At 56.3% G+C, this 24,945-nt stretch overlaps 1 protein-coding gene across 1 annotated transcript; it reads left to right on the forward strand.

Moving 5' to 3' along the window:
- Nucleotides 1-1,686: 1,686 nt before the first annotated feature.
- On the forward strand, nucleotides 1,687-24,385 carry PPP5C (protein phosphatase 5 catalytic subunit). Its single transcript, XM_008154444.3, has 13 exons — nucleotides 1,687-1,887; nucleotides 7,980-8,221; nucleotides 15,214-15,361; nucleotides 16,052-16,173; nucleotides 19,160-19,225; nucleotides 19,542-19,640; nucleotides 20,571-20,676; nucleotides 21,388-21,530; nucleotides 21,687-21,774; nucleotides 22,222-22,262; nucleotides 22,347-22,525; nucleotides 23,648-23,729; nucleotides 23,899-24,385. The coding sequence occupies exons 1-13, from the start codon at nucleotides 1,767-1,769 to the stop codon at nucleotides 23,959-23,961; spliced, it is 1,500 nt and encodes a 499-aa protein (XP_008152666.1). The 5' UTR covers nucleotides 1,687-1,766; the 3' UTR covers nucleotides 23,962-24,385.
- The last annotated feature ends 560 nt before the right edge of the window (nucleotides 24,386-24,945 follow it).

Consider the following 24,945-nt stretch of genomic DNA (forward strand, 5'->3'; position numbering starts at 1 on the left):
CTCTTCCCTTGTTCATCTCCTCATACTTTAGATGCAGGCTCAGACGTCCCCTCCTGTAGAAAGTCTTCCTGCTTGTCCCAGCTGGATGAGATCCCCCCACAGCCTCCAGACAGTCCCCAGTCCCCGTCACAGCTCTAAGCACTCTGTCCCACTCAGAATATTTACAATGGAGTGACTGTAAAACGCACTGACCCTGTCAGGCCCTCTGCCAAACATGACTCCTGTGATCTTATCAGACTCTCCTCTAAACCTATACAACAGGCATGACGATTATCTCCATTTTACAGAGGACAAAACTGAGGCTTAGAGAGGGTGATCATTTGCCCAAGGTCACAGAGCCAGGAAGGGCTCAGCTGGACTTAAATCCAGAATTTGTATCCATCATGGCAGCCTACCCACACAGACACCAAAAGATTCCCAAAAATTGCTCTGGCTGGCGTTGTAAGTGGTTAGAGCATCGGTCCACACACCAAAGGGTTGTGGGTTCGATTCCCTGTCAAGTGTAGGTACCTGGGTTGCTGGGTTGCTCCCCACCCCAGGTCAGGGCGCATGCAGAAGGCAGCCAGTCGATGTGTCTCACATTGATGTTTCTCTCTCCCTCTCTACCTTCCTTCCACTCTCTTCTCTGAAAAGCAATGGAAAAAAGATGAATAAAACACAACAAAATCTATCCCACAAGGTGGGCTCTGGAGCAGCAGAGTAGGAATTCAGAGCCCAGGAATCAGGTGGGACAGGTTCATAGACACTTTTGTTGTATGATCTTGGGTAAGTGCATTGACCTCTACAAATCTGTGCCCTCACTTGTAAAATGGAGATGATACTAGTCTCTTCTGGGGTGATCTTTAGCTGATAAGGGGTGGGGAGTCAGTCAGCCACAATTAGATTTGGGGGTGGGATAACTTGCGCTTCTGGGAGGGAGCCAGGGCAGCACCCTAAAGGATTTAACGCTAAGGTTAGGCACCAGTAGCGGTCGAGGACGGAAAGGGTGGTCTGGAAGTGTGTACCATGTGTGAGGATGGCGTCTGGACATGTTGCATGAAGCTAGACTATACAAGGTCTCTTAGGCCATCAGAAAGTCCTTAAATTTCCCCCTAAAGGCAGGAGCTATGGAAGGGAGTCGGGGGGGGGGGGGGGGTGAGAAAGAAGGGAGACAGTGCCTTGCTCAGGATTAGGGGACCCAGGGATCCTTCGGTTAATAACTTAGAAACACTGACCCTCAAGGTTGGAACTTGATTCTAGTCTGAGAAACCACCCATTTTTCAGAGAGGGGTAACAAGCCCCAGAGAGGAGAGGAGTAGGTGTTCAAGGTCATAGAGGTAACTGACAGTAGGGCTAGACTCCCAGCTCGGATTCCGCGTTGGGCTTGGCGCACGCAGCCTTGCCTGAGCCGCACGCACCGGCGGCGTGACCCTCCAACCCCGGGAGACAGCGGATAAATCCACCTCCCGCCCCCGGAATCTCCGGTCTCGGAACGTGGCCACTTTGGGGAGCAGGGGCCAAGCCGGGCCTTTTCCCCACCGCGCGCCCCTTTCCACCTTCCCCTTTGGCTTATTCTAGGAAGGGCGACGTCTGAGGACCCTGTGGTCACCTTGTCCTCCGCGCGCTCCACGGCAAAAGAGACCTGCGCAGGCGCGTGAAGGGAGCCTTCGGGGCCCGCGCTTTACGACACTTGTGCAGCAGCGGCAGCTGTAATTCGGCACTCCTTCGCGACGCTGAGGCCGGGTGCCGCTGGTGGCTGTTGCCAGGGTGGGGGGTCGCTTTGCGGCATGGCGATGGCGGAGGGCGAGCGGGCTGAGTGTCCTGAGCCCCCCCAAGACGAACCCCCGGCTGATGGCGCGCTGAAGCGGGCAGAGGAGCTCAAGACGCAGGCCAACGACTACTTCAAAGGTGCGCCCGCTCTCGGGGTGGCGAAGGGGGGTGGAGAGCTGCCCGGGTCGAGGGGCGCGGGGCCCGCGCGGAACCATGGCAACGCGGAGCGGCAGCCTGCGCCCGGGCCCTGCACTACCAAGTGACCCGGCGTGGGAAGGCCCGGGGAGGCCCGGGATGGCGCTACCCAGGGGCGACAGAGGGGGCTTCTGAGAGAAAAGGTGATACCTAAAAGTGGCGGACGGAGCGGATGCTGCTAACTATGGAGACTGAGGAGGGCGCTACCTAGTGTGGGGCGGGAGGGGGGAGGGGAATGAGGGTTCCACCTAATGGGAGACCCGGGGAGCTGCTAGTCTGTGGTGACACCTGAAGAGGACGCTATCAAGTTTTGACGTGGGGCGGGGTAGTGATGGCGCTACCCAGTGGGGAGACCTGGGGTGGGTGGCGCCAAGTGGGGGTTTGAGGGGACCGTCTCAGTAGAGAATCGTGGGAGTGAGGGATAGATCATTAGAATGGAGGGCAAGGAAGTAGGAGATGTGGGGAGGCCCTGGGAGTAGAGGTGGGAGAATCCCAAGAATAATAGTATGTATGACAGGATCTTGAGAAAGAGAAAGATAGGGGCGCACTCATTCATTCATTCATTCATTCAGCATGTTTGTTGAACACCTGCTATGTGCTAAGGGCTGTGCTAGATTCTGGGGAGGTAGCAACCCATGAGATAGATGCAGCCCTGGCCCTCTACAGCTTGAATTTAGCAGGAGAATCAAACAATGAGTTACTGCACAAATTAACAAAATACTTAGAAGTTGTGATGAGTGCTTTGCGGGGGGGGGGGGGGGGGGGACAGTGTGAAGAAGATGATGAGGGTTGAGGAGTTGGAGGCTGCCTTAAGTAGGTGGTCCGGGAAGGCCTCAATGAGATGGCCTTGAAGTTGAGCGGAATTGGGGAGGAGTGCGCCCGATGGGCGGAGCCTCGTGTGCAAGACCTGAGGTGGGAAATGAGAGGAGACTGGTGGACCTGGAACTTGAGCACGTTCGTGGGGAGACTGAATACAAGTGAGGTTAGGACAGGGGCCAGGTCATGTAGGGTTTCATACGTCATTGCAAGGACTGGTTTGGATTTTGCTCGGCCATCCAAGAGGTGACTTTGAGTCGATGGCTAGGCCAGCGTGGAGTTCCAAGGAGAGGATCCGCCTGGGGATGGAATAGCACACGCTGGGGATGGATGAGGTTAGCCAGGAAGAGAAGGGGCCAAAGACGGAACCGTGAGGAATTCTCATGTTCAGAACAGAAGAGGCAGAGGCAGAGGAGGGGTGGTCAGCGGAGTAGAAAGAAAATCGGGGAAAGTGTCTGGGAAGATGAGAGAAGAGAGTGCTTCTAGGAGGAGGGGGCTGTGCCCTGGGTCAGATGCTGCCCAGGTGAGCACAGGGCATCGGCCATTGGGTTTGGCTCCAGGAGTGTTGGTGGTAGCTTGACCAGAGCAGGCTCTGGGGGAGGATGGGGGTGGTGGCCAACTAGGAGGACCCTGAAGGTGGAATGGGAGGTGTGGAAGTGGAGACAGCAAATGTTGACAGTGTTTGAGTATTTTGGTTCTGAAGGGGAGTGGAGAAGTGGGGGAGGGAGCTGCTTTTTTGAAGGATGGAAGAGAGTAGGGTCTGGTGCATGTGAGAGAGAATTGATCCTATAGGAAAGAGGGGAGAATTGATCCTATAGGAGAGAGGGGAGAATTGATCCTATAGGAGAGAGAGGAGAATTGATCCTATAGGAGAGAGGGGAGAATTGATCCTATAGGAGAGAGGGGAGACTTGATCCTATGGGAGAGGGGGGAGACTTGATCCTATAGGAGAGGGGGGAGAATTGCAGCAACAAAGCCCTGGGGAAGAGGGTGGGGAGTGGAATGAATTAGAGCCCTCGGGGAGAATTGGCCTTCAGTGGGAGCACAGACAGATTCAGAGTGGGAAAATGTGATGGGCTGAGGGAGGAGGTGGGACTGGTGAGAGATGGGGAGGGGGAGCCCTGAAGTCCGGTCAGGGAGAATGGATGGCATCCTGGAGGGGTAGGGAGCCATGGAAGGTTTTAAGAGAGGAGCAGCGTGGTCTGATTTGTATTTGAAAAAGACCCCCCAGCTGCCTTCTGAAGCTTGGACACAAGGGTCAGCCTGGAGACCAGAAAGGAGACCAGAATTGTGGCCAGGCGAAAGGTGGTAGAGCTGCTGACCAGGCTGGAGAGACGGGAACTAACTCCAGAAATGTTTCAGAGTGGCTGCCTGGAGAGAGGGAAGAGGGAACTCCGGGCAGAGAACAGATGGCAAAGGCCTGGCACTGAGGTAGGAAGTGGGGCCGGAGTGTAAGAGGCAGGAGGAGTTAGTTTTGGTGAGGCTGCAGGGAGGAGCCTGAGCTTTCTGCCCAGGACTCCGGGGAGCTATGGCTCGTTCTGAGCAGGTGCTTTAAAAATCCCCTCTGGCGGGGCGGGACCCTGGGCCGGAGAGGATGAAGGCCAGGCCAGGTTGGATGGGTCCGAAGGGATGGGAATGAATAGGTTAGAGAGACGTTCAGGAGGCTGATTTGATGGAACATGGTGACTGCCTGGCTCCGGGGCTGAGGGATCAGGGGGTGTCTGGGATGAAGCCCAGTCTGTAGCTGGGGGTGTCTTGGGAGGAGCAGCATGTATGGGGGTTGATGCTGAGGCAAAGAATTCTGGGAAATAGTAAACAATTAGGAGGTGCTCCTTGCCCCTCGGGGCCTGGGATCTGAGTTGTCAGGAGCCCTGGGTTGGGCGGGCAGTCAGAGGTCCTGGCGGTGAGCTGGCATGGAGCACGCCCCTCCTGGGTCCGGCCCTTCTCTGTGTGGCAGGCAGCAGCAGGCAGAGCCCTAGCCTCTGGAATGACAATAAAAAGAATAATTACGGCTCCCCTAATTGAGCCCCTGTGGTGGCCAGGTACACCGCTTTGGTTAACCCTCCCTGGAGCCCTGGGCGGCAGGTAGGAGCAGCCCCGCCTGTTTTATAGAGGAAGCTGAGGCTCAGAAGTGAAACCACGTGCCGAGGTCTGAGTGTGTGAGCAGCAGAGCCCGGATATCCTCCTTCCTCACCACATGCTGGGCTCCCACAGGCTTTACCCTGACCGCCCTGGCCCCCTGCGGGGTGGAGAGGGGCGCCAGGGATTCAGAAGATTCCCGCCCACGCCCATCTTTCCCCCAGCAAGGCTGGCGCCTCTGTGAGCTCTGGCCCATCCCAGAGGCCCTGGCAGAGCCCTGTCCCTGATGTTGTTCAGCTCCCTTCCCCTCTCCCTGGGCCTCTCAGCCCCCAAATCTTACTTCTTCCTCTTCCCTGCTGTGTGACAGAAGACAGCCTCTCTGTGCCCATCTCCTTCCTCCTCTCTACACTGGGGACTGTCTTGATGATGAAACACACAGAACAGGCCCGGGATATGGTGGTGTCTTTGGGCAGCTGTGTGCAGTAGCGGCCCCTCCCGTTTCCTCTGCTCCGTTCTCCTTCCCTTCGCTTAGTCATTCACTTGCTTCTCTTTCAAGTATCTGCTGTAGCCACATTTCATACATGAGTTCATTTAGCCAACCACCCCATGAGCAGGGTTGTTTGTGACTCCACATTTCAGATCATCAAACTGAGGCTCAGAGAGGAGAGGCTCTTTGCCTGAGGTCTCATTGCTGGGATCTGCAGAGCTGGATGCCAGATTCTCAGACACCAGGCTTTCTGCCCCATGCCAGACGGCCATTCAAGTAACACCTCACCCGACAAGAGAGCTGGCCAGTCAGCCTCTGGAACCCCGCCAGGGAGCCGGAAGGAGTCTTCGAAGGCACTGGCATTCCAGGGAGGGTGGGTTCTGCCCTTGCTTGTTTCTGGGAAGTCCTGGGCCTGCCCACCAGGGCTCACAGTCCTGGGGGGACACATTCATCACTTAACAGTGACAATCCAGAGTGGAGTGTGCAGGGCTGGGATAGGTAAGCCTGGAGGGGTACCTGACCCAGCCTGGGAGCCAAGGCGGACTTCCTGAGGGAGGGGACATCAAGCATTAAAAGATTGCCAGATGTTAGCCTGCAAAAGGAATAGTTGTTATATTGTTCCTGGCCATCTCCCTAAGACCTGGTTTCTTCTTTCTCTAGTGTTGGTTATTGGGTTAGTTTGTCTCCCTTCCTTCCAGAACAATCAGTGGAGTTTGGAACCTTATTCCATTCTACTTCTTTACCCGGCTCACTCTTTCTCACCCTATGGGTCTCAGCTCGATATCCCCTCTGGCTTCCCAACCCTCAGCACTCTCGATGATCACATTATGGGGATGGATCTGTGTATTGTCCCCACCCCAGTCTCCACTGGACTATGAGCCCAGGGAGGGCAGGACTGAGGGGTGCTGTATATTAGACAGGGCAAGGACTCAAAAAGAAGACAAACAAGGCCCTTGCCCTCCTGGGGCTTAACTTGAAATTGGGGAGATGGATTATAAGCAAACAAACAAACAAACAAAAATCTAATGGTTTATCAGTGACTCGGGAGAAAAGTAAAGTGGGAGTTAGGGCAGGAATTTCCATTTTAAGCCAGGTATTAAGAGGGCTCTCTGAAGGTGTCCAAGGATACCCAGCTAATAAAAGTCAGAACCAGGAATGGGGCCTAGGCCACCTGCCCCTGTATCTGTTCCTGCCCCTGTGCCAGGCTCCCCCAGAGGCTTCCAGGTGTGGAGGGTGAGAGGGGGAGCATTTGGGTCTTGGCCTGGCTCAGAATCCCCACACTTGTGGTGTGACCTCAATTATGGGCTTTGACTCAATGAGCCTCAGTCCCCTCATCTGGAAAATGGAGCTAATGTAGTTGTCCTCAGGGTTGTTATGAGGGTTCAGTGAAGGGACTCATGTACCAAGAGTCCTGTGTGGCCCATAGTACATCATGGTCCTCCAGTTCTGACAAGCCTTGGTCTTCTGCCTGTCGAATGGCCTCATGGGAGGGGTTTGAGCCTGGCTTTGCTAATGTAGACTGGCTGTTTGACCTTGAAAAAGACCTAATGACTCATCTGTAAAGTGAGCAGCACATGGTGCTTATGCCATGGAGATGTGAGGATTCCACGGGTCGAGATGTAGAGTGCAGGGCACAACCATAGCTCATTTTATTTATTTTTTAAATATATTTTATTGATTTTTCACAGAGAGGAAGGGAGAGGGATAGAGAGTTAGAAACATCGATGGGAGAGAAACATCGATCAGCTGCCTCCTGCACACCTCCTGCTGGGGATGTGCCCACAACCAAGGTACATGCCCTTGACCGGAAACAAACCTGGGACCTTTCAGTCCGCAGGCTGACACTCTATCCACTGAGCCAAACCGTTTAGGGCAACGATAGCTCATTTTAAATAAAATCGATCTTTTACCCTTGGCCGGTCACATCCTCATACCTGGAACATCCATGTCCAGATCCCACTGTGGCCGTGGCCTTCAGGATCTGTCCTGCAGCCTCCATGCCCTCATCTGCACCCTGCCCCAGCTCCCTCTGCCCCAGCCACAGCAGCCTCACTCCCCCACCCTGCCCTCCAGGGCCTTTGTACCCGCTGTCCCTTTTGTCAGGAATGCTCTTCTTCAGTCTGGTTTGTCCCTTTCTGGGGTCTTGGCTGATATGTCCCCTTCTTACCGAGGACCAAGTAGCTTCCTTCTCCTTCCCCACTTTGCGTTCTAGGCCCCCTCTTTGGGCTTGTGTCCTTGTTTGAGGGGCTGGACAATCGAGGGGCTCAGGGCATATTCACGTTTGCTGGTTTATATCTCAGGAGCATGTCCTCTCTGGGCCATGGGGCGGGGGGGATTCAGTGCAACCCTCCTGAAGTCCTGAAAGAAGGGCCACCTGGCCTGGGGCCTGGAGGACTCCTGGTTGGGTGGGCGGGTGTGTGGAAATGACCTTGGGTCCTGGGGATTTGGTCATGAGGAGACGAGGCCTATGTTCGTGTGGGACAGTTGGGACAGGAAAGGGGGGCCGGCGGAAGAGACATTGCTGAGCTCATCTCTGGACCTCAGCTTCCCCCTCTGTGAATGAGGAGACTGGGCCAATACCCAGTCTAGGACCTGTTCTTGCTGGCGGGCAGCGGCCTGCTTCATGCCTCCTCCTCCTCCTCTGTCTCCACAGCCAAGGACTACGAGAACGCGATCAAGTTCTACAGCCAGGCCATCGAGCTGAACCCCAGCAATGCCATCTACTATGGCAACCGCAGCCTGGCCTACCTGCGCACTGAGTGCTATGGCTACGCTCTGGCCGATGCCACGCGGGCCATCGAGATGGACAAGAAGTACATTAAGGGCTACTACCGCCGGGCCGCCAGCAACATGGCACTGGGCAAGTTCCGAGCCGCCCTGCGCGACTACGAGACGGTGAGCCAGGCCTCTGGGAGCAGGCCAGCTCCCTGAGCCAGGTGGATGCTGAGGGCCGACGGGGCGGGCAGGGGAAGGTGTGCGATGTGATGCCTGGAGGGGGAGGTGGGAGAAGGCCGTTCAGGAGTTACTCAGCATCTACTCATCCAGCAAATGCATGAGGCCCTTGTCCCGGAGCAACTGCCTGGGTTCATATCCCGGCTCTGCCGTTACTCTCTGGGTTACCTGGGCAAGCGACCTGGCCCCCTGTGCCTTCTTTTCCACATCTGTGAAATGGGAGCGCAGTGGGGCCTACCTCTCTGGGTTGCCATGAAGAGTAATTGAATTTCTGCTTTTCGAGTGTTTCGAACACGGTCAGTGTTCTGTGACGGTGTGCTGTCATGATTATTGTTCTCTCTGTTGAATGAGAGCCATAGCCTTTCTTCATTGGAAGCATGTAAACAGAATCCATGCAGCTGAGGACACGTGCTGGGAGGAACTAGAGTGGGGTGATGTGCTCTAGAGGAAGAGCAAGTGGGGCATGTGTTGTGATGAGGGACGGGACCCCCTCAGTCACCTGCCGTTCCCGCTGTAATTGCTCTGATAATAGTAATAATGATAGCTGGACGGACCCACAGAGTACATGCCTTCCTGCCAGGCACCTTCTGCAGCTTTCACATCAGCTGGCTGAATGAATTGTGGCTCTGTGAGGTGGGGACTGTGGTTACCCCATTGTACAGATGAGGCCCAGGCTGGTAAGGCACCTGCCCCCCAACATGCAGCCGGTGGAAGGATCGCAGAACTGGGATTTGAACTCAGGCAGCCCGGCCTGCCAGCCCGTCTCCCCTGCCTCAGAGAGTTAGCTTCCTGAGAGTCAGGGTTCATTTGTTCTGTTCATTGGGGTAGTGCGCCCTGCAGTGGCTCAGCCAGTATTTGTGGAGTGAATTCTTTTTCTGCCCTCAATACACACACACCCTCCTTCATTTCACTCCACACATTGAGCAGCTTCTGCTGCGTAGGGAGGGCAGCCAGGGGGGCTAGGAGGCACCGGCTGCAGTTGGGGGGATCATGGTCGGACTGCCCGGCCTGGCTGCTGGCCGCTGGCCTCGGTGAAGGGTGGATTTCAGCCCAGTGAAAGCTGAACCAAGCCTCGGGCCAGGGGACACCTGTGTCAGGGTGGGGCAGAGGTGTGCAGGGAACCAGGTAATTTAGAAACTGAGGGGCAAAATGGAGGAGGATGCTGGGTGACACCCGCAGGATGAGGAAAGGAACCGCAGAACAGAGTCCTTGTTAGCTTGGGCTCCCAAGCCATTCCTCAGTCAGTCCTCCCCTGTCCCTGGTGTCCTCCCTCATCGGGAATGGTGACAGAGGAGTGGCCGTGAGGCTCTGGGAAGTGGTGTGAGTAAAGGTCATTGCTGCTGGAGGGCTCAGTAATGAGTAACCCAGAAGGACAGTGGGGGTTGAATGGGGCAGGGCTTTTCGAGGGCTCCGGGGCAGGGTGGGGAGTCCTAGAGTGGGAGCTGGGCTGGAGGGGGCGTTTGAAAGTGAGATCTGACCTCAGGATCTTCCCCACTCCCAGGGCTGCAGGAGAGAAAGGCTTTTCCTGGGATGAGGAGCAGGGGCTCTCATGGCTCTGGCCCCGCCTGGGCCCTAGCCTGCATTCTCCGTGAGACTGAGATGGTTCGGGCCAGCCATCCTGTGTGTACCGCGTCCGAACTTGATCCCCGGCCTTGTGGATGTCGTGGTGGGGGAGGTTTCACAGTCTTTCTCAAACCAACTTGAGGTGGGGCCACACCCAGCCTTTATTGTGGGGGCTCTGCCTGCAGCATTGGAGAGTCCCCACATGAGCCTGAGATCCTTGCCGGCCTGGGCCTGGGTCTGGCCCACCCGTGGCCAGCCACCCTCATGCCTGCAGGCTGGTCACCCTTCTCCATTCTGACATGCTTCATCAGCCTCTGGGTGCAGGCAGAGGGGCCAGGCCCTGGGGCTGCTCCCCCTCCAGTCTCTCCCTCCTGCCCTCCAAAGCGGTCTTATGACATGTGACTCATGGAGGGTGTGCCCAGGCCCCTCTCAGATCTGGGCATCCTTGGAGGTGGAGCCAAGATGTGACCTTGGTTGAACAAACCAGCCCAAGGTTCTGCCTCAGCACCTGGGCCCTCCGGTGGACGGCCTTTCCTTTCGCAACCTCAGTCTCCTCGTCTGCGTGCTCACTGTGAGCCCAGCTCTGTTGTGAGCTCTTTGCAGGCATGAGTTCAGTTTATTTTACAGGAAGGAAACGGGTCTAGAGAGGGGGAGCCCCTTCTCCAAGGTCACCCAGCAGAGAAGTGGCAGAGCTGGGACTTGAACCCAGAGTCTGTGCTTGTAACTGTTAGAGGCTGTGAAGTCAGTGTAATGGTTTGAGACCACTTTCATCAAATACAATAAAGAAGAAAAAAGGTCACTGTTTGGAGAACGTTGTGTATATGTGGTTCTGTGAAAAAAATTTTCATTTATGTGAATTTACATGTGTGTTAGGTGTGATATAAAATACGTATTTATTTTTTCTTTTTTTAATATATTTTATTGATTTTTTACGGAGAGGAAGGGAGAGGGAGAAGAGTTAGAAACATCTATGAGAGAGACATGGATCAGCTGCCTCTTGCACACCCCCTACTGGGGATGTGCCAGCAAGCAAGGTACATGCCCTTAACCGGAATCGAACCTGGGATCCTTGAGTCCGAAGGCTGATGCTCTATCCACTCTATCCAAACCGGTTAGGATAGATACATATTTCTTACTGTGTATTACTAAAATACATATTTCTTACTGTGAGTCAGTCTGCAGGCCATGGTGCAGCTGGAGGCACGGCCCCCTGGCCAGGATGCCCAGCTTTGAGGGCTCGTCTCCGGCATCAGTGTCCTCGTCTGTGAAAGGGGGAGAAGAGAGGGGGCTGCCTCAGTGACCTTGTGAGGATTAAAGGAGATCAGTACATTAGGGTAGGACCTGCCCCCACTTAGCACTCGGTGCGTTTCCTCCTGGGGGTGTTGGGGAGACACTTGAGGCCCATGGGAAGCGCTGTGTTAGGGACCTGGGAGCTCCATTCTAAGGCCAAGCCTCAGGTACTCAGCTCCCCTCTCCATGGATCCATGATGAACCCTCCGACCCAGCCTCCCTCGTCTCCAAGTTAATCCTCTCACAGGGACCCTTGCTTCAGGATTCCCTGCCCCTTCATCGGGCCCTCTTCTTGGGTCCTTTCCTGTCTCGGTGGAGCTCAGGTCACGTGGGCCCAGGCTGGGTCTGGGGGATCCTCTGCACTCCCTCCTCGCCCCTTTCTGGGGTTTGTTGGCTTGGGTTTGTAATATGGTTTGCATTTGGCTTCTTACAGCATAGTCTGCGCAGTCAGGTAAACGTGTGTCTGCCTTGCAAGCCCGCGCAGGCCTGTGTTAAGGTGTGGACTGTGGTAGTCACAGGGCTAGTCAGCGCTAAAACCCAGAGCCGTGCTCACCACGCTGGGGACCTTAACCCTTTGCCCTCGCTTGCTTTTTTCTCGATTCCTTTATTCTACTCGGGATTTAATTTTTTAAATACCCCAGATTTTACAAAGCGCAGCAGTAGAATAAAAAACGGGAGTTTCTTTTCATACAAACTTATTTATTTGGATTTTTTTATATTTCAAATTATTGATACATTCAGAGTAATTTTAATCTCGACATCCGAGTGCAAAAGGTTAATGCCCTAATAACTCCCGTGGTCTTCATAGCAACCCTGTGCTTTGGGGCCTGTTGTCCTGCCTTACAGTGAGGAAACTGAGGCCCGAGAGAGGTCACTCCCCCAAGACCCCCAGCCAGGAGCTGATAGTCTGCTGCCAGAGTCAGGCTCCTGACCACTGGTGTTCGCCGTGGGCACGTTTCCTGGCGCAGTGCTTGCCCTCAGCTTGCCCTCAATGGCCTTCCTCCCCTCCCCTCTCCTCCCTTCCCTTCCCCTCCCCTCCCCTCCCCTCCCCTTCTCAGAGGAGTGTTGGCTGAATTAATTCACTAGAGGGTCTCCACCTATGGGCTGAAAACCCACGTGTCATACTGAAGACTGTCGCAGTGGAGTGCCTGCCCAAGAAACCTGGCTTCCCTCCGCCCTCTGGGCTGTGCATTATCGTGTCATTATCGATAATCATAATGTCCATCAGTGTTGTCATGTAGGTCCCCTGAGGGTGGGAGCACTTGCCTTGGGCCTGGCTCCTGCTGCTGGTCTGTAGTCTCTCACCCTCAGTTCCAAACCCAGGCCATTCTGAAAACCAGTTTTTCCAGTCAATTTGAGCAACTCATTTGGTGGCAAAATCTGACCTGAACTAATGAGAGGCCGTTCATGGTCGTGATTGCTCCCACGTGATGTGACTAGAGGTTTGGGAGTGTGATGACCAGGTGCCACTCAGACCTGCTGGGGTGTCAGATAACAGCGGGAGCACTGTGTCAACTTTATGAAACCCAGAGACTTCCCAGTTCCCAAACACATGCAGCCCCTGGCTTCTAGGGATTGCCAAGCTGTGCTGTCATTTCATCGATTCCAGCATAATTGCCTGTGAGCAGTCCCAGCTGCAGTACCACTTTCTGAAAACATCTTTTTATTTTGAGAGTGTTATAGGAAGTAATAGATTCCCTTCTCCCAGGTTCCCCAGTGACATAACTACATAAACATCACAGTCAGGAGGCTGGCATTCTGACGATCCAGGTACCACTTTTTAAAGAAAAATGCAGTCTTAAGTTCTGATCTAACCGGCCTCGCCTCCTGAAGAGCCCGCCCCGTCCCTCTGGTCTGAATCACTGGCCTTCCTCCCCAGATGCCTGACAGGGTCCCCCCTCCTTCCAGGGAGCGAGTAATAGCAGCAGCCGCAGTCCCTGGCATGAGCCCTGGCTCACTGCTAGGCCCTGTGATGGGCCTGATGTTAATTCTCACACCACCCTCCGAAGGGCTGCTGGCACCCTCCCCACTTTCTAGAAGCTGAGGGAGGCCTGAGGTGGGGCTGCCTGCCCGGGAAGGCCTGGCCCCAGAGAGGGCGCTCGTGGCCACTTCCCCACACTGCCTCCTGGAGGGCGTGCAGGGCGCTGTGGGGACGGTGGCATTGGTCAGGGAGGGAAATGTCTCAGCGTGTGTGGTACAAGTCAGGAGCCTACACAGGAAGGGAGCGGAATCCTGGCTTCTTGGGTCGGTAACACCTCTCTGGGCCTCCGTTTCCTCATCCATCCAATGGGATTGTGATAACACCACATAGAGCCACTTTGAGAATAAAATGAGCAAGTTAATTGCTTACAAGTGTCAGGCACATAAAAAGTGTCAGAAAATTAGCCGTGTTTTTGCTTCTGTTACTGCTCCTGCTCCTCTCCCATTGTCAGCGTTTGTCCCCATCCTCCACCCCAGACTGGGCCACCGTCCAGGGGCTTGTGGGAGCCCAGAGGGGTGCCTGACCCAGCCGAGTGACAGGGGAAGGGGAGACCTGGAGGAGGAGGAGGAGGAGGAGGAGAGGACTTAGAGGTGGGAGGGAATAGGTGTTCTGGGCTGGGGCAGCCCGTACAGGACCTGGGTGAGAGGAGCTGGTGCGTGTGGGACTTGGAGGTCGGCCTGGCTGGGCAGTGCTGGGCTAACAAAGCGGTTCTCATGAGCCAGGCCAGGTGGTGGTTTGGACTTTATCCCGGGGTGTGGACTCATAACGTCTCCCTGCCGCGAAGGACTCCTGGGGATGGCTGGTTCTGCCTCCCTCCCAAGCCTTGCACCGCACCCATGCCCCAGGTGGAGCCGCCTGGCGGGGTGCCCTAGCCTGAGCCTGTCCAGACAGGGAGGAAGCCATCGCCGGCCGCAGCCAGCTTTCTGCCACACGCCTGGTCTGCACAGCCATTCCCGCGTGGATGGGCCGCACTGACCCTCGGGTTAGTGAGGGAGCCCCGCACAGGCGTCTGACTCACTCTGCCAGGCCTTCTAGGGGGCATCACCACCCTCTCCGCCCCTCCTCACCCCGCACAGGAGTTGTGGGGCCACGGATAACAGTGACAGTAACACATACTATCTGAGGCTCAGAGGAGGGGAGTCACTTGCCCAAGGTCACACAGCAAGCGAGTGGCAGAGCAGGGATCAGAATCCAGCCCTCCGTGCTTCTGAGTTTGGAGGAAGCCGGTGGAGAGAAAGGAGGGGACGGGCTCTTTGCTGAGAACTTATGCGTCCCAAAGCCCTTTTTACACATGAGCTGGTTTAACCAGCACAGCGGCCTGGGAAAGGGGCCATAAGGAGCCGCCGATGGTTACGCAGGGTTGACTGTGGCCTGGCGCAGCTGCACACACTGCACAGCGTTCATTCATTTAGTCTTCACAGCCGCCCTCGGAGGCAGGTACCTACCACTCCATCTTAGAGAGGAAACTGAGCCACAGAGGCACACTCACTTGTCCGAGATTGCTCCACTGATGATTGGTGGAGCTGGGATTTGAACCCAGGTAACCTGGGTCTGTGGCTCACTTCCCTTCAGAAGAGGAAACAGAGAACTCATTTGTCCTGCATCTCCCCAGCAGCCCAAGGTCCCGCCAGGAACGGATGCCACTCCGTGCTGGCTGTGCATGTGTCCTTCCTCATGCCCTTGGCAGGTGGAGCCTGTTCTCGCCTTCGTTCTGTAGATGAAGAGACTGAGGTTCAGGGAATCGGGGTCACCCAGTGGTCATGGGCCCTGTGTGGGTTACTGTGTTTACCCTTCACAGCAGCCCTGTGTGGTCTAGTTTGGGGATGCAGAAGCCTAGGCCTGGAGGTGAGAGGTGTCCAGGGCTGCCCCACTAGCGCATGACGGCCTGGGTGGTCTGGCTTCATCATTCACGGAGCCCAAGGCCGGGCAGACCAGGGGCAGCTGTGGCGTCCCCACCTCCTGACTGCTGTCTGCCCCCTCCTCGGTCTGAGCCTTGATGCCTCCTCCCTTACTCCCTTCCTCTCCCATCCTTCCCCATCCTTCTTCCCTTCATCCTCCCTCCCTCTCCCTTATTTCCCTCCTCTACCCCCTGCCTGCCCAGGTGGTAAAGGTGAAGCCCCACGACAAAGATGCCAAAATGAAATACCAGGAGTGCAACAAGATCGTGAAGCAGAAGGCCTTCGAGCGGGCCATCGCGGGCGACGAGCACAAACGCTCCGTGGTGGACTCGCTGGACATCGAGAGCATGAGTGAGTCGGGCCCAGGTTTCAGCCACACCCAGTCCAGAACATTCCACATCCTTGCGTGGCCTCTCCATTCCCTGTGCACAGTGGGCGGGGGGGGGGGGGGGGGGTGAGCTGGGGCTCAGGGGTGGCCTCCGGTCCCTGTCCCCAGGCTGCTGTCTGTTGCTTCCCTACCTGCCTTCCTGGGGAATCCAGAGTCCGGGTGTGGGATTTGAGTTCCCAGTTTGGGAGATGAGCACCTCCTGCCCCTGCCCACCCCTCCCGGGCCTCCTGTGTCTGGTTTGTCTCTAGGTCTTCTGGGCACTCAGATAATTCACTCATTCATGCACAGCTAATTGCTGAGCACCGGCTATGTGCCAGACACTGTTCTAGACACTGCCCTCGTGGAGCTGGTGTTCTAGTGGGGAGAGAGATGATTAGTCAACAAATGAACTAATAGTGTTAAGTGCTATAAAATCAAATAGGCAGAGGAGAGAGAGGCACAGCGGGCAGGGAGGTCAGGGGGAGGGCCTCTGAGCTGACCCAAATGGGAGGAGCAGGCCGTGAGGGGACCTGCTGGGGAGTGGAACCCCCTCTCACTCCTTCACACCTTAACCTGAGCGTCCAGAGCTGTGTCTGCCCCATGCCTGGGAGCCAGGCCCCCGTCCCACCCTCACAGTGACTGGCCACTGACCCATTCCTTCATTCACACATTAGCTATCGAGGATGAGTACAGCGGGCCCAAGCTCGAGGACGGCAAGGTGACAATTACCTTCATGAAGGAGCTCATGCAGTGGTACAAGGACCAGAAGAAATTGCACCGGAAATGCGCCTACCAGGTAACGCATCTGTTAGGCGCGGCACAAGGCTGTGAGCCCCGGTGGCGTCACAGTGCTGGCTGCTGGAACAGCCACAGAGAGAAGGTGGCAACAGTAGCTGAACACTTGCTGAGCTGGGGGTGTGCTGGGCATTGCCAATTCTCTATTTCTGATATTGTTATGTTTTTTATTTTTAGCATTTCCATTCAGTTCTTTTTAATAGTTTCCATCTCTCTGCCCCATATGTTCATGCATGTTGTCTCCCTTTTCCACTAGACCCTTCAACACATTCATCAGAGTTATTTTAAAGTCTCTATCTGGTAATTCCACCATCTGGGTCATCTCTGGGTCTGCTTCTGCTGTCTGTTCTTCACATGCCAGCTTTCTATTGTGTGCCAGACATTCTGTGTAGAAGAGACTGAGATCAAACGTCTCGGCAGAAAACGGCAGGACTTCCTTCTGCCAGGCAGCTAGTGTGAGGGCTGTCAGACTCACCTGCGGTCGGGCAGCTGTGGTTGGACTGAGTTCACCACCGGCTTTAAATGGTTCAGAGACTCCCTTCAGCAGGGCTTGGGATGCCAGCGAGCGATGTCTTCATGTCGTAAAGTCTCCAGCTTTGGAACTCTGAGCGCTGATTTCCAGGCGCACTGCCAGAGGTTTGGGTTGCTGGGGAGTTCTCTGTTTCCAGTCTCGCCCCCCACTTTTGTGCCTCCGGAAGTGTGTCCCCCCACCATTCTGCCCTGCACCTCACCTCCTTTGACAGCCAGTGAGGGAGTTGGTGGGTGAGGGCAGAGGTGTTGTGGGGCTGGGGCTCTCAGCTGTCACACCAGCCCACGCCAGGCATGGACTTCTGCTCCCTCCCCCAGCCGTGGCCGACTTGCCCTCCTGGAAGAGACCAGATGAAAGCGGTCATGTCTTCTCTCCCAAGGAAGGGCCTGGCACTGTCTACAACTGGATTGATTTTGGTTTCTTTGCATCTTCCACTCTTGGATGTTTTTGTGTGTGTGTGTTTTGTTTTTTTAATTTTGTTGGGATTTTGGCTTGTTTTTATTATTAGGGTGAGAGTGACAGTCTTTTATAATTTTACTAGAGGCCTGGTGTACGGGATTTGTGCACTGGTGGAGGGCGTGGCCTGTGGGGATCAGCCCACTGTGGGAGCACCGCTCATCCTGGTCAGCCGAGCAGCTGTGGACCTGCCTCTGAGCAGCTGTTCCGAGCACTCACCTCTCCAGGGGACTTGGTTGGGGCTGGGCCCAGGGACAATAGCACTGAGAGTTGGCAGCCACCAACCCGCCTCCCAGCCTCCGGGGTCAGCTCTGGCCTCCCAGCCTCCGGGGTCAGCTCTGTAAGCCTGGCTGTGGTGTTGTACGGCCTGCAGGCGTCTGGAGGAGGTGGCAGGGAGCGAGGAGGAGGAGCCTGAGGCAAGGAGGCAACAATCAGCCTGGGTTTCTGCTCATTGGCCAGAGGTTCACAGCGGGAGCAGCCGGTCAACCAAGCAGCGCTCGCACTGTGGGAGCACACTGACCACTAAGGGGCAGCTCCTGCGTTGAGCATCTGCCCCCTGGTGGTCAGTGCGCAGCACAGCGACTGGTCGTTTCACCATTCGGTCGCTGGGCTTTTATTATATAGGATATGTTCTGACCAGAGTGGACATCTACTTTTTAAAATATATATATTTTTATTGATTTCAGAGAGGAAGGGAGAGGGAGCGAGAGATAGAAACATCAATGATTAGAGAGAATCATTGACTGGCTGCCTCCTGCACGCCCCCTAGTGGGGATCAAGCCCGCAACCCCGCGCATGTGCCCTTGACAAGAATTGAACCTGGAACCCTTCAGTCCACAGGCTGATGCTCTATCTACTGAGCCAAACTGGCTAGGGCCGGACACCTACTTTTAACACTTACATTTTTCCACAACTTTTTATTTTGAAAATTGTCAAACCTACAGAGGAATCAAAAGAACAGTACAGTTAACATCCATGTACCCTTCACGTATATTCACCAATAGTTAACTTTTTGTTTTTTTATTCTGAACCATTTGAGGATACATTGCGTCATAAGCTGTCTCTCCCAGAAACAGGACACCCTCCTGCATGGCCAGCTTAGTTGTCCCACCTTAGGAACTAGCATTGATACGGTGCTGCTGACTATGGCAGACAGTCCACAGACCGGCAGTAAAGTCTGGAAACATTGTCAAATATACAGGACATGTCAAGGTCATCTCAATTACTAAAGATGTTACCTACATTTCTAGACAAATATTTAAATGTCCCCAGTGTTCCCCCAAACATCCTTTTTAGCTATTTTTTTTTAAAAATCCAGAATCCATTGAAGGACTGCCTATTGTATATGACCTGCCTTTTGGGGAGGCTCTGAAGTGACACTGACATTAGACGTGTCCAGGCCAGTTGTTTTATAAAATGTTCCACATCTGGATTCATCCATGTGTTTTCACTTCTTTTTCCTTTTTTAAAAAAAATATATTTTTATTGATTTCAGAGAGGAAGGGGTGGGGGGGGGGGGAGAGAGAGAGAGAGAGAGAGAGAGAGAGAGAGAGAGAGAGAGAGAAACATCAATGATGAGAGAGAACCATAGATCAGAGCCTCCTGCACTCCCCCTACTGAGGATGGAGCCTGCAACCCGGGCATGTGCCCTTGACTGGAATCAAACCTGGGACCCTTCAGTCTGCAGGCCGACGCTCTATCCACTGAGCCAAACCGGTTAGGGCTCATCCATGTGTTTCATGATGCTGATTATTTTAAGAGAAACCAAGACTGTCAATTTTCATGTGAAATGTTGAAATGCCGTAGAGGTCACTTGGGTCACAGTTTGGGGGATACTTCTGGCCCCAGCAAGCACCCACTTGTCTGGGCCTACCCCTGCCCATTCCTCTCCCTCCCCCTCAGCCCAGCAGGTTGAATCTAATGAGTCCAGGCCCTCTGGGGGCCAGGGGGCAGGCAGGCAGGCCCTCCGGCCATCCCACTCACAGCCTGCCCTGCCTTCCAGATCCTGGTACAGGTCAAAGAGGTCCTTTCCAAGCTGAGCACGCTCGTGGAGACCACGCTTAAAGAGGTGCGCGCTGGGGGGCGGTGTGGGTGGGCCAGGTGGGGCTCCCTGGCTGGGGAGGGGCCATGGAGCTCAGAAACTCACAGGCCCACCTGGCTTGGTCTGCCTTCCCTCTCCTTCCACCCCGTGTCTGTCTCCTGGATGTCCCTCGTCTCCTGGCCTCTCGGTCTCTGTCCCACCCTCTTCATGTCTGTGTCCTCTGCCTGTGTCTTTGCATGGTTCTTCTTGGTCTGCCATGACCTCTTGCCTCTCCCCTCCCTTCTGCCCCCTCCCCACATCTCTCTCTGGGCCCCTCCCTCTCCGGTGGCCTCTTTTCTTCCAGACAGAGAAGATTACAGTGTGCGGGGACACCCATGGCCAGTTCTATGACCTCCTCAACATATTTGAACTCAACGGTTTACCCTCAGACACCAACCCCTATGTATCCTTCTCAGAAGAGCAAACCCCTCTCCCCCCAGCCTGGATTTGGGAGGAGCCCCCAGCAGAGAAGAAGCCTGAGCACTTACTCGGCACCGGGGTGTGGGTGGACACAGCCAGGCCGTCCCACATGCTGTGTGACCAGGGCAGGTGGCGCAGTCTCTCTGGGCCCCAGCTTCTCTTTATTTTGAACTAGAGGCCCGATGCACGAAATTCGTGCAAGAGGCTCGGCCCTCGCAGTCCCGGCTTCATCCGGCTGTCCAGTCTAATTAGCATATCACACTTTTATTATTATAGATTAGAGATAGGGCTGCTACAAGAGCATATACAGCATCTGGCACTGCCCACACTGGGTGCCCTCGGCTTTGCTACTTCGCAGCTGTGGGACCACAGCAGTTAACTTCACCTGTGGGTGCCTCAGCTTCCTCATTGCAACATGGGGCTGATGATAGGGCCTGCCTCATGGGGTCACTGAGGAGTCGAGGAGTTAATATATGTGAAGTGCTAAGGGGCCCACAGTCAGTGCTCTAAGTATTTACATGTCATTTATGCTAATTGCCTGATAAACGGCCACTGTTAGGTCCACCAGGCCTGAGCAGTGTCGGGTAAGAGGGTCCGTGTCCCATTTCCCCTGGGGCTTGGGCCTGTATTTGGGGGAGCTGAAGCAGGCTGAGCACCTAGTGTCTGCTGCCCCTCCACCATCTGTTTCCCTGAGAAACAGTTGCGGTTGGGGACCTCAGTACATCCTACTAAGGCTCAGAGAGGCCAGACTGCTGCACCAGAGCCACACAGCGAGGAGAGAGACAAAAGCCAGACCCCCCCAGGCCCCGCTGACATCCTTGTTCCTAGACAGGTGCTGACAGGAGCCGTGGGTGTGGAGAGACTAGGGAAGGAGTGCCCCCTCCCGCCCCCCCTGTTTTCCTTAGCAGGGCAGATATTTAACGGCGACTTTGTGGACCGAGGCTCCTTCTCCGTAGAAGTGATCCTCACCCTTTTTGGCTTTAAGCTCCTGTACCCAGACCACTTCCACCTGCTTCGAGGTGAGCCGGAGGCCACAGGAGCTGGGGTCGGCGGGGCGCTGGTGGGGCCTGGCTTTCTCCTCTGTGAGCTTCCAGTGCCGCACCGGGAGGCAGCGAGACCAGTTGCAGCTGTGTGTGTGTGTGTGTGTGTGTGTGTGTGTGTGTGTGTGTGTGTTCGTTCGTGGGGGGCTGCCCTGTCAGGTCGGCAGGTGTGCACTGCACATGGCCTTGCACACATGGAGCTCTGTGGGCCTTGAGGAGGAGTTGGGTCACGGGAGGGCTTGGAGCAGAGGAGGGTCAGGGGCTGACTTGGGTGTTAACAGGGTCCCTTGGGCCTCTGTGTGGTGAACAGACCAAGGGTGGGAGCAAGATGTGGCGTTGGCCCCGGGGGTTGGGGAGCAGTGGTTTTGGCAGGAGCGCCTGGAGGCCGGTGGCTGCCCCTGGCAGACAGGGAAGACGGACAGAAAGAGCAGCCACCAGCCACTCCCATGGCAGTTCCTACAGCCCAGGCTTCGTGACCACATGCCCATGCGTGCTCAGCCCGGGTGCCCCTCCAGAAGAGAGGCCGAGAGCATGTCTACACCTCATCAGTGTCTTTGCGGGCCAAGGAGCTGAGGCGTGGACGCCATTGGCTTGGAGCCGCCACGCAAGCCTCCCTGGGCCCCTGGCCTGAGTCTGAGGGCTCCGGGGTGGGCGGAGGCTGAGGTTTCTCTCCGTCCCGCTGTGGGCCAGGCAACCACGAAACGGACAACATGAACCAGATCTATGGCTTCGAGGGCGAGGTGAAGGCCAAGTACACAGCACAGATGTATGAGCTCTTCAGTGAGGTGTTTGAGTGGCTCCCTCTGGCCCAGTGCATCAACGGCAAAGTGCTGGTGAGAACGGCAGCCGGTACCCACGGGGCCTCTTCCCTACCCGCCTCCCATAGAGCCACGCGTGGGCAGATGTGCCGGCCAAGAAGTCGAAGGGATGGGGGGTTGGGATACGTCTGGCGCCTCCCCTCACACAGCTGTCCCCACCCTAAACCCTAGATCATGCACGGGGGCTTGTTCAGTGAGGACGGCGTCACCCTGGACGATATCCGGAAGATCGAACGGAATCGGCAGCCCCCAGATTCAGGTGACTGGGCGGGCCGGGTGACAGCCCCTTCCCTCCCGGGGCCTCGGGGTGTCCATGCCTGGGCTCAGATCGGAGCTGCTGCGACCAGGGCCCTGTCCTTGCGAGGACAGCAAGACCGAGCCTCAGCTTCCTTAACCGCCATGTGGGTCAGTGCACCTCCCTCCCCTGCTGGCCAGGGAGCATTCGTGTCCTGGGCCCCGGGCACTCTTCAGTCACTGATTTCTTCATGAGTCAGCGCTGGCCTCTGGAGTGGTGCAGGGGCTTCCGTTCAAGTGACTGGGACAGACAGCTGAGGATTCGCATGGGAGCAAAAACACACACACACACACACACACACGGGCAGTGTCAGAGGGCACAGGCTGTGCCGTGGGGTGGGCTGAAGGTGGTCTGAGCACCCACCCAGGCAGGCCGGCCGGTCCCTGACCTTCCCCTCTGCCTCCCCTCCAGGTCCCATGTGCGACCTGCTCTGGTCAGACCCGCAGCCACAGGTCAGTCTGCCCAGGGCCACGGACGGCGGGTGTGGGCAGGGGCTTGGCAGGCGGGCCGGCACACTAAGCTCCCTGTATCCCCAGAACGGGCGCTCGGTCAGCAAGCGGGGCGTGAGCTGCCAGTTTGGGCCCGATGTCACCAAGGCCTTCCTGGAGGAGAACCACCTGGACTACATCATCCGCAGCCACGAGGTCAAGGCCGAGGGCTACGAGGTGGCGCACGGCGGCCGCTGCGTCACCGTGTTCTCTGCCCCCAACTACTGGTGCGTCCTCACCACCCCACACACCCGGCCTCCCCCCAGCCCTGGGCTTTTGCTTTTTATGGTAGAAGATTCTAAAGATATATAGGAGTAGATAAAATCGTATAATGAACGCCCACATACCCATCACCCAGGTTCACCAGTACCAGCTCCCGTCCCTCTCCAGTGCTCCCCGCCCCACCCCGCCCCACCGCAGACCCCAGGCATCTCTTCCACCCATTGATACCCCAGTGTTTCTGAGAGCACCTTTCTTTTTTTCTTTTCTTTTTTTTTTAATTACTTTATTGATTAAGGTATCACATATTTGTCATCAACCCCCTCCCCCCGTTCCCCTCCTAATCCCCCCCACACGCAAGCCCCCCTCCCCCTGTTGTCCGTGATCATTGGTTAGGCTCATATGCAAGCACACAAGTCCCTTGGTTGATCTATTTCCCTTGTCCTCACCCTCCCCTACTTTCCCTCTCTGAGAGCACCTTTCTGTGCATCACCTATGTACCACTGTCAGGCCTTGACGAAGGTCACCGACCCCAGCCAGAGTCCGTTCCCCCGCCTCATACAGTCTCTCCCAAGCAGGACCCAAATGGGGGCCACCTTTCCTGTCTCCTTGCCTTGGCAGTCCCTGTCCCTTGCCACTTTGTGGTTGAAAACCAGGCCACTGTCCTGCTGAGTTGCCCGTGTTCAGGACCAGGCTAATTCCAGTGCCTCTGTCCCCTGTGTCTGCTGGGGCGGAGAGCCAGGCCTGGTCAGGTTAGAACCTAGGACTTGGCAGGAGTCCTGCCTCCCTGGGGCTGCAGCTGCACCGCTCCCCCCCGCCCCTCATGTCTCATCCTCATCTTCCCCCCCCCCCCCCCCCCGCTCCTCCCTTGAGACCCCTCTTCCGTCTGATTCCTCTCTTTCCCACACCTGTCTGACCTTTGTGACCTTGACTCAACATCTGTCTCTCTCAGTGTCAGCCATGACTCTCCCTCCATCTCCCGTTTTTCTCTCGGCCTTTCTGCCATTCAGCCACCCGGCTTTTCTCTCTGTCCCCCTGCCTCTTGCTCCCTCTCTTTCCTTGCTGCCCGGCCCTTCTCTATCCCTCAGCCCCGCCCAGCCCAACTGGCCACTCTGCCCCTGTCCCCACAGTGACCAGATGGGGAACAAAGCCTCCTACATCCACCTCCGGGGCTCCGACCTGCGGCCCCAGTTCCACCAGTTCACAGCCGTGGTGAGTCACCCCTGGCCCCGCTCTGCCTGGGCAGGAAGTGGCTGAGAGGCCGGGGAGTGGGGAGACTGCATAACAACTGGGGGGACGGGTGGGTGCCCACATCTGGTGTTCAGCGAAGGCCCTACAGCTGCCCATCTCTGTCTGTCTGTCCCGTGTGTCTGGTTCACAGCCTCATCCCGACGTCAAGCCCATGGCCTACGCCAGCACGCTGCTGCAGCTGGGGATGATGTGAGGCCCGCCGCGGCCCGCCCCGCGGGCGGCTCATTGGACCCCCTTTTACTTTGTAAAGTTTGTATTTATTCCCCTTTAGGTTTGCAGAGGGGGTCGGGGGTCTGCCAGAGAGTCTGCTCCCTGGACACAGGAGGAGGAGGAGGTGGAGAGAGGCTGGGTTGGGGCGCTGTCCCGGGCATTTGGGAGGGAGGCCAGCTGTGGCGAGGGGCGGGGCCCAGAGGCTTCCCCGCCCCCCTCGTTTGCATGGCCCCTCCCCTGCTAAAGCAATAGGGCCCCGCCTTAGGAAGACCCTTGAAGGAGGGTCATCAGGGAGGCCTCGCCTGCACCCCCTCCTGGCAGCCCCAGGGAGGAGCTAGGCTGGGGCTTCCCCAGCTATTTTATGTCTGTAATTAAATATGTTAAAATAAAGTCATTATTGTAAGTCAGCTTGTCTCGGATGGTAGAGCCACCAGAGCTGCTAAAATTAGGGTGACCACCTACCTCATAGGGAATACGGAGGGGCGGGGACGCCGCAAGAGTCCCAGCCCCTCCTCCATTTCCCTGGAGCTGCCCAGCGGGGCTCGAGCTGACCAGCCCTGTGTCCACCTGTCATGGGCTCTGGAGGGAGAGCTGCGCTGCCTGAGATGGAGAAGCCCCGCCAGAAACATTGTACACACAGGGAGACAACGTGAAGGGGGCCAGCAAGGCTGGGTCAGCGGAAGCTGGAGGAAACTTGTTCTCTGCGGATGCCAGCAGGTGCTTACTGAGGCTGCTGGATGCCGGCCTGCCCAGACCTCTCGCAGCCCCGCCCTCAGCCTCGCAGCCCCGCCCCCGGCCTCAGTCCAGGGTAGACCCCTTTCACAGCGGGCCCAACTTTGGTTCTGACAGCACACCACGAGGCAGACACCCACCACCAAGGAAGACCAGAGGGATTCCCCCTCCCTCCCTCTCCTCCATGGGAGGGTAATGCTCAGTCCCATGCAGGCTGCCCTGCCTGGCCTGGGCC

This window comes from Eptesicus fuscus, chromosome 21, assembly GCF_027574615.1.
Source record: "Eptesicus fuscus isolate TK198812 chromosome 21, DD_ASM_mEF_20220401, whole genome shotgun sequence".
Lineage (NCBI taxonomy): Eukaryota > Metazoa > Chordata > Mammalia > Chiroptera > Vespertilionidae > Eptesicus > Eptesicus fuscus.

Coding starts and splice junctions, on each gene's coding strand:
- PPP5C (XM_008154444.3), top strand. CDS start 1,767: ATGGCGATGGCGGAGGGCGAGCGGGCTGAGTGTCCTGAGCCCCCCCAA. Junction 21,775..22,221: donor TCGGCAGCCCCCAGATTCAG/GTGACTGGGCGG, acceptor CCTCCCCTCCAG/GTCCCATGTGCGACCTGCTC. Junction 23,730..23,898: donor TCCACCAGTTCACAGCCGTG/GTGAGTCACCCC, acceptor TCTGGTTCACAG/CCTCATCCCGACGTCAAGCC.